This window comes from Peromyscus maniculatus, chromosome 2 (genome assembly GCF_049852395.1).
Source record: "Peromyscus maniculatus bairdii isolate BWxNUB_F1_BW_parent chromosome 2, HU_Pman_BW_mat_3.1, whole genome shotgun sequence".
Taxonomy (NCBI): domain Eukaryota; kingdom Metazoa; phylum Chordata; class Mammalia; order Rodentia; family Cricetidae; genus Peromyscus; species Peromyscus maniculatus.
Genome location: NC_134853.1, coordinates 104,281,576 through 104,296,232, shown reverse-complemented (window position 1 = coordinate 104,296,232; position 14,657 = coordinate 104,281,576). Strand labels below are relative to the sequence as shown.

General features: G+C 42.5%; 1 protein-coding gene across 3 annotated transcripts in view; it reads right to left on the bottom strand.

Annotated features, from left to right (window-relative positions):
• Snapc3 (small nuclear RNA activating complex polypeptide 3) overlaps positions 1-14,657 on the bottom strand; it is a 66,008-nt gene that overhangs the window by 50,039 nt on the left and 1,312 nt on the right. For all 3 annotated transcript variants that reach the window (XM_076564447.1, XM_076564446.1, XM_006975989.4), the window contains exon 3: positions 7,436-7,520. In XM_076564447.1, coding sequence (XP_076420562.1) covers positions 7,436-7,520 — 85 coding nt within the window. The remainder of the gene's footprint in view (positions 1-7,435; positions 7,521-14,657) is intronic.

Below are 14,657 nucleotides of genomic sequence, written 5' to 3'. Positions count from 1 at the left end.
TGGCTAGCCTGATCTACAAAGTGACTTCCAGGACAGCCAGAGCTAGTGCCTTGAAGAAAAATAAAAGTTAATTAATGAGGACTGGCAGATGACTTAGCAGGTAAAGAGCTTGCTGCCAAGCCTGTGTGGAACCCATACAGGGAAGAGAACTGAGTCCTGTAAGTTGTCCTCCGACCACATACATACTGTGGCAGGTGTATGTACATGTACAGCCCGCCCAACAGCAAAAAGTTTTATTATGTTAATTAATTATTCCTAAAAGCAAAGTCTAGACTCACTTATAAATAAAAGCCTATTGAATAAAAGCAATAAAATAAGATGCCAAGTCAGCTGTAATAATATGGTCAATGAACTAATAGGAACCAATTAACTGCAGGAAATCAGGTTCCCCAACTGATTTAACAGATTTCTCAACAGAAAACAAGACAAGAAACAAGTCAGATGGCACACTTCAAACCACAAAAGAAGACAGTTACCCGGGATTCTCCGTCTAGCAAAGCTGTCCATTAAGGATGAAGGAAAGACGGAACACGCTGGGACACAGAGCAGCTGGGGAAGCATTAGGAGCAGGAGGGGGAGGAGCAGGAGCAGCAGGAGCAGCAGCAGCAGCAGGAGCAGCAGGAGCAGCCCCTCTTCAGACTAAAGCCACACACAAGATAACCACTAGGAAGACACTCTCGGTACATGCGGAACAGGAAGGAGGTGGGAACTAAACTGATGCACAACAAAAACCAGTATCTAAAGGAAGGAAGTAATGGAAGACCAGAGGACAAAAGATGCCCCAAGAGCTCAATGATAGAAGCTCTTTCTTCCCAGGAACTAGTGTAGCTGTAAATAGATGACATTCTCCATTCTCCAGCCTGAAAGGGCAGGCTGACAGGCTGAATTACAACAACTTTATTCAGCTGGATGTTGTCTACAGGACTAAGACAGACACATGTTGAAAGTAAACAGGTAAAGGATATTCCATACAAATCATAACAGAAGAAAACTGTTGGAGGCTGTTTACTGTCAGACAAAACCGAGTTTAAGGAAGATTATGAGACAAGGTACCATACAGCAGTGAGACACACAATTACAAATACACAGAGAGCAAAGGGATCCTAAAATACATACAAAAAACGCAAGAGGTTAAAAAGACACAATTCTGGATTTTGATATTTTTCTTACAATAATGAACTCAATAGGCAGTGGAAGAACTGAACACTAAAAACAAAGACTAACATAAAAAAGCAGACCCCTCCAGCCAACAGTAGCCTTCTCAAGTGCACATGACCCACTCTGTAGGACAGCCCACCAACGAGACCTAAAGGAACTAAAATCATACAAAGTAGTTCTGATCACAGTTCACTAAAACTAGAAACCAGTAACAAGGAAAACTGAAAATTCCCAATGCTTGAGAATCTTAGAAACACAACAATACAGCATGCACAGTGCTGTATGCCTGTTACCCCATCAATGTAGGGACAGGAAGGACTGGAGCAGGAAGATTTTAAACTCTGAAGCCAGCCTGAGCTAGACAGAAAGACCCTTCTCAAAAACAAACCAATGGGCCGAAGAGGTGGCTCAGAAGTCAGCGTATGTACTGCTCTTGCAGAGGACCTGAGTGTGGGTTCAGCACCCACCGAGGGCAGCTCACAATTGCAGTGGATGGCTGCTTGAGCCTCCTATGAATCTAGCTTCAGGGGATCCAATGCCCTCTTCTGGCCTCCATAGGCACTGCACTCATGTTTATAAATCCACACTCAGGCACACACATGTACAAATGATCAAAATTAAAACGACACAAAACAAAACAACCCACTTGTCAAACAACCACAGGGAAAAGTATACGGGGGGAGTTAGGAAGCACTGTGAGACAGCGAAAGCAGGTACTGAATACACTTCAGAGAAACAGCTAACGGAAAGCCACCTTAGACAGTTAACTGTGGTAAGGAACTGAAAAGAGAGAACAAACCAATTCCAGAATTAGGGGAACTAATACAAGGTGGAGAAAACAAACTAGAAAACAGAAAACTAACCAAAGCAATACTTCTGAGTGTGAGTGTGTCTGTGAGGTGCCAGTCCCTGGAAGGTTGTGATCCTCCAACGTGGGTGCTGGGAACCAAACTCAGATCCTTAGGAAGAGTCAAGACGGGCTTTCAACTCTCAACCACCACTCCCACCAAGTCAGTTCGTTAAAAGGACTGAATTACTAACATCAGAATAAAGCAGAGGGCTGTCGAGTAGCCCAGAGGGTGAAGACACTGTCTGCGAAGGCTGACAAGCTCAGGGCTGCATACAAACACTGGCTAAGCAGAAATCGGGACCTTCAAAGTGCCAAAAAGAAAGCCCATTCTGTGTTAAAGGGTCTGGCTTTAGGTATCTTTGGGCAACTTTATTTTTTATTTTTTTCATCATATGTGACCAAATGAAGATGGTATTCTAGTGAGATACTCCATGCCTTAGCACCGGGGATCTGGACCATGCATGGCCTTGTGCACTGCAGGCTAGCACTCGGCCTAGACCAAATCTATCTACCTCTATTCACTTCCTCACTGCTCACAAAAGGACCACGTGGCCCTTCATGCTGAGAGACCGACCACTTAGTGTTTCCTGCTTCCTAGAAAGAAATTAAGAAAGGAGTGGGAGGGAGGGAGGGAGGGAGGGAGGGAGGGAGGGATTTATCCCACTGAATCAGCCACATCAAACTCACCTTGCCACCCTTTTCTGAAGCTGCTGTTTCTAAAGTGTCTTCTTGTCTGCTTTGCATCAGTCAGTGCTAGAGAAACCTTGAATAGCTTCTGTATAGCACTTACAATATTATATTATTTTGGGGCGGCACACACCTTTGATCCCAGTACCAAAGAGGCAGAGGTGGGCAGATCTCTCAGTTCAAGGCCAGCCTGCTCTACATAGCAAGTTCCAGGCTAGCCAGAGCTACACAGTAAGACCCTGAGGTCTCAATAAAACAAAAACAAAAACCACACACACATACATATATATAATTTCAAAACTATGCTTTTGGGGTGCCTTGTACCCCACCTGGCTGCAGTCTGTGGGCTGGTAGTGTACTGCTATGTCCAAAAGAATGAAGGTAATCCTCATTTTACATCACATATTAAAATTAACTCAAAATAGGGCTGGAAAGATGGTATTTACTTTTTAAAGAGGACCTGGGTTTGGTTCCCAATATCTACATAGGGTTCACAACCATCTTTAACTCCAGTTCCAGGGGATCTGGCACCCTCTCTGGCCTTCATGGGCACCAGGCACACAGGTGCTGTACAAACCTACATGCAGGCAAGAAACCCAAACATACAAAATAAAAAATTTTTTAATTAAAAGACAAACAAACAAAACATCAAAATGAATCAAAGATCTAGCCTATAAGCTAAAACTCTAACACTTCACAGAGAAAACAAAGAGAACAATCTTCATGGTACTGAGTTAGGTAATATTTCTTAAATATGTCAAAGTCAGAGAACAATGGAAAAGAAAAATGGATATTCTTGATCTCATCAAATCTTAAAACCTGACATCAAAACAGTGGAAAAGACAATCCACAGAATGAGAGAAAATATTCTCAAATCATAAATATGGTAAAGCTCTAGCATTCTGAACGCCCAGTAACAAGGCAGTAATACTCTAATTAGTAAAGAATAATAACAGATGTCACCAATAATTTAAAAAATGCAGCCGGGCGGTGGCAGTGCACGCCTTTAATCCCAGAGGCAGAGGCAGGTGGATCTTTGTGAGTTCAAGGCCAGCCTGGTCTACAGAGCGAGTTCCAGGAAAGGAGCAAAGCCACACAGAGAAACCCTGTCTCGAAAAACCAAAAAAAAAACAAAAAACAAAAAACAAACAAACAAACATGCTTAGCATCATTAACTATTAGGAAAGAATGAATAAATCAAAATTATAAAATAAGATAAATGTCTATACTGGGGTGGTTATTCTAAACAAACAGAATATATGAATTAAAAAGGATCTGAAGAAGAAACTGAAGCTTCAGGAATTATTAGTGGGAATACACAATGCAGCTTTTTATGGAAGATAACAGAATTAATACAGAATCATCACATGCCCATAAAATTTTAAGCAGTCATCACAGTGCCTAGCAATTCCACCCCAGGTGTATCACAAAAAGAACTGAAAATAGAACCCAAACATTTGTAAGCCAGTATTCACAGTAACAAGAATTCACAAGAACCAAAAGGTGCGAACAACTTAAAAGCTAACAGCTATCATCAAATCAACTGTGGCATATCCATGTAACAAAAGGTTTCATTTGGCCACAGGAAGGAGTGAAGTTCTAACATGCTACAATACGGATGAAACTTTAAACTTTATGCTAAACTAACCATACAAAAAGGAAAAAAACACAAAAGCAAAAAACTGGGTGGTGGCGCACGCCTTTAATGCCAGCACTCAGGAGGCAGAGCCAGGCGGATCTCTGTGAGTTCAAGGCCAGCCTGGTCTACAGAGTGAGATTCAGGACAGGCACCAAAACTATATGGAGAAACCCTGTCTCAAAAAAAGAAAGAAAAAAAAATGTGTAATTCCACTTACGTGCATAAGGTACATAGAAAAGCAATTTCATATAGACCAGGGTTACCAATGAAAGGAGACTAAGTCATTTTTCTTTTTAAAAAGATTTATTTATTTTATGTATGAGTGTTTTATCTGCATGTACACCTTTATGCCAGAAGAGGGCAACAGATCCCACTAGAGATGGTTCTGAGCCACTGTGTAGTTGCTGGGAATTTAACTCAGGAACTCTGAAGAGCAGCCAGTGCTCTTAACCTCTGAGCCATCTCTCCAGCCCCCTAAGTCATTTCTTACTGGGTACAGAATTTCTGTTTGGTTCTGGAAATGATGATTAATAAACATCATAGTGAATGTAACTCCCGGCCCCCCTCCTTTTTTAGGCTTTTTGAGACAGGGTTATCTGTGTAACAGTCCTGGCTGTCCTGGAACTCCTCTGTAGACACAGCTGGCCTTGAACTCACAAAGAAAGATCCACCTGCCTCTCTCTCCCAAGTGCTGGGATTAAAGGTGTAAGTCACCACATCCAGCCAGTCTTTTTTTTTTCCTTGAGACAGGGTCTCACTGTGTGGTCCTGGTTAGCCTAGAACTCGCTACAGAGATGAGGCTTGGCCTCAAACTCATCTTTGCCTTTTTGTTTGTTTGTTTGTTTATTTGAGACAGGGCTTCTCTGTCTAACTTTCCTGGCTGTCCTGAAACTCGCTTTGTAGACCAGGCTGGCCTCGAACTCAGAGATCCGCCTGTCTCTGCCTCCTGAATGCTTGGACTAAGTCGTGCGCCACCACGCCTGGCTCCATCTTTACCTCTTGAAGGCTGGAATTTAAAGGTGAATATTACCATGCTTAGCTTCAAAGTCACTCTTAAAAAAATTTTTTTTATTACATTAAATTTCTCTTATTTTTCTGTGTATGGGTGTTTTGTCTGTATGTATGTCTTTGTACCATGTACATGTAGTGCCTACAGAGGCCACTGAAGGGGGCATCTGTCCCCCCTGGAACTGGAGTTATAAACCACTGTTAGCCTCCTTGTAGGGGCTGGGAATCAAACCTGGATCTTCTAGAAAAACAGTCAGTACTTTTAAGTGCTGAGCCATCTCTCTAACCCAAAATTTTTATTACATTTTATTTGTGTGTGTGTTTGTGACAAGAACATGCCACCATGAGAGAATGGATCGTCAGCTCATTTTCTCTATCAAGTGGGTTCTGGGGATCAAATAAATTGTTAAGCTTGGTGGCAGGCACAACAGTGCATCTTGTCAGCCCCAATGTCACTGTACTGAACCCTTGAAAGAGACAAAAATGGTTTAATTTTATTCATTTCTAACATTTTTAATTCTCATTTGTGTATATTTACTGTATATGATCCTGGGTTTCATTAGGGTATTTTCTTTCTTTCTTTCCTTCTTTCTTTCCTTCTTTCTTTCCTTCTTTCTTTCTTTCTTTCTTTCTTTCTTTCTTTCTTTCTTTCTTTCTTTCTTTCCTTCTTTCTTTCCTTCTTTCTTTCCTTCCTTCTTTCCTTCCTTCTTTCCTTCCTTCTTTCCTTCCTTCTTTCCTTCCTTCTTTCCTTCCTTCTTTCCTTCCTTCTTTCCTTCCTTCTTTCCTTCCTTCTTTCCTTCCTTCTTTCCTTCCTTCTTTCCTTCCTTCTTTCTTTCTTTCCTTCCTTCCTTCCTTCCTTCCTTCCTTCCTTCCTTCCTTCCTTCCTTCCTTCCTTCCTTCCTTCCTTCCTTCCTTCCTTCTTTCTTTCTTTCTTTCTTTCTTTCTTTCTTTCTTTCTTTCTTTCTTTTTTATAAGATTTATTTATTATGTATGCCTTCAGGCCAGAAGAGGCACCAGATCTCATTCATTATAGATGGTTGTGAGCCGCCATGTTGTTGCTGGAAATTGAACTCAGGACCTCAACAGATAACTGTTGAGCCATCTCTCCAGCCCTCGTTAGGGTATTTTCAACCAAGCTGTTAATGTACAATCTATTTTGAGTGTATCCACCCCCATGTCCTACCCTCCCAAGGCCTTGCTATGGAAACAGTGCTGGAGTGGAACTTGCAGGGACCCTCCCTGTCTGTCTCCGGAGTGCTGAGATTATAGACAAGCACACCCATGCCCAGCCCACACGGCATGTTGTTGTGTAATTCTACCACAGCTGGAAGAGGTGGAAGACAAGCTCTGTCCTTATGCACTCAAGTCCCCAGAGTGGCATGTGTCTACCAGCTCCTGTTCTTCAACACCGTATCTTAGGTAGGGTTTCTACTGCTGTGAGGAGACACCACGATCACGGCAACTCTTATAAAGAAAACACTTAATTGAGGTGGCTCGCTTACAGGCCAGAGGTTCAGTCCATTATCATCATGGTGGGACATGACGATGTGCAGGCAGACATGGTGCTACATAAGTAGGTGAGAGTCCTACATCTTGTAGGCAGCAGGAAGTGGTCTGTCTTAGTGGGTATGCCTTGAGCATATACAGACCTCAAAGCCCGCCTCCACAGTGGCACACTTCCTCCAACAAGGCCACACCTAATAGTGCCACTCCCTCTGTTTTAGTTTCATGCATGAAGCAATGATTAAAAATATGGTTTTAAAAGCTGGTGGTACACACCTTTAATCCTGGCACTCAGAAGATAGAGGCAGGTGAATCCCTCAGAGTTCAAAGTTAGCCTCATCTACATAGCAAGTTCTAAAATCTGCTCCCTTCCCACAAGAGTAAACTCAGGAACAGAACAAAACTGTCCCAGGAACAGAGTGGTAAACAGGCACAAATTTGGTCGGATACCAACATAAGGACAAACTAAAAGCAGAAATCAGCCAGAGAGCTGGAGTCAAAGTGTGGCCCTTTCAGAGCCATGGGTGATGCTCTCCAACTAGCTCTCAGCTTACTGTTTCATAGCAGAGGTCTGGAAAGGTGAGACTTACCATTTCATAAGCAAATGTTTCTTGTCTACAGGCGCGGTCTATCGTGATGTTTTCTTCCCGATAGTCCAAGAGCCCCTTCCGAACACTGACGTGGACACATGAAAATAAAATGGTCAGCATGCTTTCCTGAATATTTAAAATATGCTTTAAAAAGGTCTATTTTTATTTTATTTGTGTGTTTGCCTGCATGTGTACCTGACACCCACAAGGCAGAAGAGGACATTAGATCCCTCCCAACTGGAATTTTTGAGCTCCTATGTAGGTACCAGGAACTGAACCTAGGTCCTCTGGAAGAGCAGCGAGTGTTTCTTTCCACTTAGGCCTTAACATATCTTTAATCTTCAACATTTTTTGTTGTTGTCTTAGCAGAGATAAGAGTCAAACCCAAAATTTCACATATACTAGGCAAGCACTCTACTACTGAGCTACACTAACCAGCTCCAATCTGGTAACTTATTATTTTAGACTACTTTTCCACCTGTTATAAAAACAGTACCAAGACTATATCCCTTCTATCTCTCTCCACAACTTCCTCCTCCCAGTATCTTCTGGGATCACAAAATCCCAAACAGGAATTAACATCAGCACAATGATTATTCACTACAGATGATTTCCAGACCGCAGGCAACCTTTAAGTAGGGCTTTCTTTTCTCCGTTCAGAATCCTGTCTAGGATCCTACACGACATTGGCTAGTTTCTCTTTAACCTTCCAACCTGTTAGTTTCAGCCTCTCCTCATCCTTCATGATTCTAACACTGTAGCAGAGTGCCAATGGGTCTGTTTACAGAATGCCAGGGCACTCTGTGACTTAGGTGACTAGTTTCCCTGTGACTGGAATAAACAGCATCTTGTCAACAAGTTACAAGGCTGATGGCATCCTTCTTGGTGCAGGCCAGCCCAAGAGTCTGGTAGTAACAGGCAGTGTTACTAATGAGGTCCTGTGTCAGTTAAGTTCTGTCTGCCAAGTGCCTCCACTAAACAGTACTTTATTTTCTCTGAAGTGGATAAAGATCTGGAGGGAGGTACTTTTTTTTAAATGATTTACTCATTTTTATTTTATATGCATTGGTGTTTTGCCCGCCTACATGTCTATATGAGGGTGTCAGATCCCCTCAGAACGGCAACTACAGACAGTTATGAGCTGCCATGTGGGTGCTGGGAATTGAACCCAGGTCCTCCGGAAGAGTCTTAACCACTGAGCCATCTCTCTAGCCCCTGGAGGGAGGTACTTTGAGACAATGCAATACTGCTTCCTCTTGCAGGAATTTAGCACTCATCTGACATTTCCCCCCCTGCAAACCCATTTACCTAATGTTGATTTTTTTTCCCCACTGAAATTCTATTGCAAAATAACTTGTCCCTTCTCCTTCACTCATTTCTATTAGTACAAACTCCACTCACACTCATTTTATTCCATGGGTTAAAAATCTACTATTATTTTGTTGCTCAAATTGTTCTAGCTTTAGTCATAAGGGGCCCCAAACAGGCTCTGATCTTTTATTATTTTTGGTAGGAGAAGGTACGCATTCCTTAGTTTGTGGAACCACAGGCATTCAAAACTCACTCTCTACTTCTCTTATCCAAACCCTGGCATTAATCCTTCTAGGAACCTGCGTTCCTTTACTGGAGAGGGGTTTTGTATATTTTAAAACAAGGTCTCATGTAGCCCGCCCTATCTGTTCTTGAACTCACTATATAGCAGAGGATGACCCTGAACTCTGATCCTCTTGGCTCCATCTTTCAAGCATTGGATTACAGATTACACTATCATGTCCAGCATGGGAGACAAATTTAGAAGCTAGTATCTAGATACTGTGTGTTTTAATTACTAGAGTTACTGCTTCTAAGCCTTTTGGCTGAGACAGGCACAATCATGTCTGTTAACCCATGCTTGTACAAGCATCTATATTTTCTGTGCCTGTTATATATTAAAAATCCTAAATTTACATAAATACTTTTATGTGCATGTGGTACACGCATATGTGTGTGTGTGTGTATACATGTGTGTATATAGAAGTCAAAGGTTGACATTAGATTTCTTTATCATGTTCCTTTATTTTACTTTAATTAATTAATTTATTTATTGTATACACACACACACACACACACACACACACACACACACACACACACACACCCCTCTGCTAGCCTGGAACTTGTAGACCATACTGGTCTTGAACTTGGAGATCTATCTGTCTCTACCTTCTCAGTGTTAGAATAAAAGGCATATACCACCATATCTGGTTCCACCTTATTTTTTTAAATTATTATTATTTAATTATATGTATATAGGTGTTTTGCCTGCATGTCAGTCTGTATACCACATGAGTGCCTGGTACTCAGGAAACCAAAAGAGAACATCAGATCTCCTGGAAATGTATTTACAGAAGGTTGTGAGCCACCATATGCATGCTAGGAATTAACAACCCAGGTCCTCTGGACAGCAGCCACCTCTCTATTGTACTGCTCTCAGGATCCCCATGTCTCGGATTAGATGTGCACTCTGCCTCTTTTAAAGTGGGGACTAGGGGTCCAATTCAGTTCTCTGCTGAGCCATCTCTAAAGCCTTCTATCTGGATACTTCAAATCCCAAAACCAAACCACAAGACTCCTCAGTGTTCAACTTCTTACTTCTCTTCACAAGTGAGGAGGATGGCTCCGAGGACTGGTACCTACCATCTGTTCCAGTGCAGTAGTTACATATATCAGTTTCCAAGCTGCTACACTAGTCGGGTAAATGCCAACAGGCGAGTCGTTCTTCCTTCAGCCTGCCGTCATCACCAGCATGCAGACGCAGAGTAGGTCTCTGCATCCTTGGTGCTGTTATACATTTGTAAAACATACGTGTTCACTTGCTAGTTTTTGTATCCTATTTTGTTTGGGTTTATGTACTCATATGCAAACATACATTTTCTTTGTTTATAATAAAGTGTGTGTGTGTGTGTGTGTGTGTGTGTGTGTGTGTGTGTGTGTGTGTAAGCCAAGGATACTCTTTAGTGTTGTTCCTCAGTAGCTATCCACTCTTTAAATTTTTATTTGTTTATTTATTTTGGTTTTTCAAAACAGGATTTCTCTGTAGAACAGCCCTGGCTGTCCTAGAACTCACCCTGTAGACCAGGCTGGCCTCAAAGTCAAAGACCCACCTGCCTCCCAAGTGTTGGGATTAAAGGTGTACATCATCATTGCCCAGACTAGTTTCCTTTTTTTTGATGGGATCTTACTGACCAGGGTAGCCTTACACTCATGGTCTATCAGTCTCCCAGGCACAGGGTTACAGATGTGAGCTATCATGTCCACCTTGCAAAATATTATAGTATCTTAAATACATAATAAATATAGGAGACTATTTAACACACTATGGGAAATCCACATAAGTAAACAATGAAGCTATGAAAGATTGAAATCAGTGACTTCCAAGACACAGTAGTGAATGGAGAAAGCAAAGCCACACAGCATATGGTAACCTTGGAAGAAAGAGAAGCTAGGTACAATCCACTGGTTCTTACCTACAAATACACATTTCTACCTCTTCTGTGAAAATGAACCTTCACAGTTGAAATAGTTTTCTTTTGCAACCTGGCACTCATTGACTCTGTAAATAACGGACAACGGAGAAACCCTGTACTGTATGTAGCACATGAGGGAAGGTTTGGCTTCCTGGTCTGCCACGCCAGCTCAGCAGAGTCCTCAAGGGCCCACAGCTCCCTCTCCCGTCAATCCCCAGCTCCTGCAGTCCATAGCACCTGGTGCCCAGCTGCTCTCCTCGCCACCTCTTTCGTTCAATAGCTTTCCCTGGCACACTCGGTGGATTTCCAGCCCAGGAACATCACTGCACTCGGGAAACGTAGGCAGGTCCTCTCTTAAGGGATCTGGGTCTTACTCTTGGGAAAGGAAGAAAGGCCCTCCTCCGGCATCCTCTCAGCCCAAGGGGGGACGCTCCTTACACCCACTCTGTCATTACTCATATTTCCTTTATTATTTCTATCAAGACCTCATTGATCCAATCCTTCTTTAAAGGCTTTTGCTTGTTTTGTTTTGTTTTTGAACCTGGAGGGTTTTCCGTATAACCCAGGCTGTGCAGAAACTTACCATGTAGCCCAGCTGGTCTCAAAACTTGCCTCCCGCCTAAGGGCTGTGATTACAGGTATGAACTACTATGCCCAGCTATAAAGATAACAGTCCTTTAGATTAAGCTTTCTCCATTAAAGTGACGGTTCTGTTTTTCCTAACTGAACTCAGACTGCTAAAGGAGATAAAATGCACAAGTATCCACTGATTTGTAAAACAAACAGGGTAAACCAAAGCTAGAGAGAGAGGTTGGTTGTCTGCAAGGGGTCAGTGTGTAGAAGTGAGGGAATGGGAAGGATTAGTAGGACCAAAAATGTGTGGCATTCTTGACTCTTCATTGTTGTGGTTACATTTCTCCTAGTTGTTTTTATGCCCTAAGGGAGTCAGGCCAAATCAGTGGTTTCAGTTTCAGTTTAGTTTTGACTTTGGATCAGCGGATCGAAACCAGTGCCTTGTGCATACTTGGCAAGCATTTTGCTACCAAGTACATCTTTATTTTGGGGTCTTTTGAGACAAGGTCTGATTGTAGTCCAAGCCTGCGTGGGACTGGCAGTGACCCTTCCACCTCAGTGTTTCAGCCAGGTCTAGAAGGGGTTGTAACTGGGCTCCACATACCCACATTATCTTTCTTAAACTTTTTAATGTAAACTATTGGTTCATCTCTCTTCCCCTCATTTTCCCGTGAGGTGTTTTTGTGGTAAATACTTGATTTTCTCCAGATTCACAGGCTACCTTTCGCCATTGTTGATAGTGCTTCTGCCATATAAACATTCTGTGTTTCTTTTCAGTTTCTCTGACTTGAGTCCTGATTTTACTGCACTCTCACCTCTCTCTCAAGTTGATCTCATAAACAGTCACTTCCTATAGTAAGTTCTCTTTGGAGTCTCATTTCCTCCTGTGTTTCTGTGATATTTAGGATCAGTTTAGAAGAGCCCCAACTTAATGGTGTTTTTTTCTGTCATTCTAGCAGTCTAAGGTTGAATTTTTGTTTTTACATTTATTTGTTTACTATGTGTGCAAGTACGAGTGTGTACTCCTGCTACGGTGGAGTACAGAGGTCAGAGGGGACTTACGAGGAGTAGGCTCTCCTCCTTTACAATATGGATTCCAAAATTAAACTAAGGCTGTCAGGTTTGATGGGAAGCACTTTTACCCACTAATGCATCTTGGTGGCTCAAAATCTACTTTTAAAACATCATTTCTGTTTGGGTCTTAGGATAAGAGTTATATGCTATGGATATCGCTCTGTATAAATAAAACACTGATTGGCCAGTAGCCAGGCAGGAAGTATAGGCAGGACAAGGAGAGAGGAGAATGCTGGGAAGTGGAAGGCTGGGACAGGAGACGCTGCCAGCCACCGCCATGAGTACCAACATGTAAGATACTGGTAAGCCACGAGCCATGTGGCAAGGTATAGATTTATAGAAGTGGGTTAATTTAAGATGTAAGAACTAGATAGCTAGAAGCCTGAGCCATCAGGCCAAACAGTTTAAATAATGTAAGTGTCTGTGTGTTTATTTTATAAGTGGGCTGCAGGACTGCGGGGCGTGGCGGGACCCAGGGAAAAAACTCTCTAACTACAGTTATGGATCTTCCGATTTTGCAGTTCTCTTTTTCTTGCAGAACCTTACAGTTTCTTCTTATCCTTTAAAGGGTACATGCTGGTTGGAGCAGTAAACAGTGCTTTCTTGGTCATACCAGTGAGGGGGATGGGTAGAATACCTTAGCCGAATTTGTTATGGGTTAAACGTAAGGGAAACAGATTTTACTATTAGCACATTAACAATTCCCTCTCTGATACCACGAATTAAAACCTTCTGTTTTAAGTGGCTAAAACTTTAAATACTGGGAGGTGAAGAAATGGCTCAGCAGTTAAGAGCTGCTCTTCCAGAGGACCCAGATTCAATTCCCAGCACCCACATCATAGCTCGCAACTATCTGTAACTCCAGTTCCAGGGGATCTGACACCCTCACACAGGCAAAACATCGCATAAAAATAAATAAACCTTTAAGAAAGAAAAAACAAAAACAAAAACCCTGAAGTACCAAAGCTAAGTTGTTTAGCGTGTGATGACAGGGGGATGGTGCAGAGCAGGTCACTTTCTCACACCGGGCTTCTGTCCCTCGTCAAGACCTAAGTGTGCCAGGACGTTAGACGGGGAGACAGTGGCAGAACCGAGAGTCAAGGGGCCTTAGATCTTCCAAACAGCCTGGAACCAGGTTGGCCTTGACTTTCCGGCAACTCTCGTTCCTCTGTCTCTCAAATACCAGGATTACAAATGTGAGCCGCACTCTGGCCAGATCTGTGTTTATTTTTATGTTAAATTAGTGACACAAGAAAGGAAGGATTAGGGAAAGACAAGCTTTAGGTTTTTTTGAAAAGTCCAACATTTTAATCTGTGAGCCCAGCGGTGGTGTCACACGCCTTTAAGCTGTCACACAGAGAGACCCTGTCTCCAGGGAAAAAAATTAAGAAACTAAACAACCGGTGCTCGGTTCCTTTTTTGAGACATCACATACCCCAGGCTGGCCTGGGACATCACACACCCCAGGCTGGCCTGGCACATCACACACTCCTGGCTGGCCTGGGACATCACACACCCCAGGCTGGCCTGGCACATCACACACCCCAGGCTGGCCTGGGACATCACACACCCCTGGCTGGCCTGGGTCTCGATCTGTAGACCAGGCTGGGCTTGAAACTCAGAGATCCGCCTCTGCCTCCCTGGGATTAAAGGTGTGTGCCATCATTCCCAGCCTCAACTGGCTCTTTACCAAGCATTTCTGAGAAACACCATCTGAGTACTTAGCTTGCATTCCAAAATTTAAGTAGATTAAGTCTACATTAAAAAATAAGTGAAAATTTGAATATGTATTGGCTATTAGAGGTTTTGTGTTTTGACATTTTTTTTTAGATGTAAGAATATCACCCTGATTATGCAAAATGGTACTTTTGGAGCTACAAACTGATGTACAGGCAGGGAAAAAACACACAATTGCACCCCATACTCACAGAGTTAAAGCAACGAAGTCCAAATGTTTAAAAAACAACAACAACAACAACAAAAAATCAATCATTGTTGAACTCACTATGTAACGGAGGCTAGCCTCTAACTTGCACTAATCTTCCTGACTCAGCTTCCTGAGTGATGGA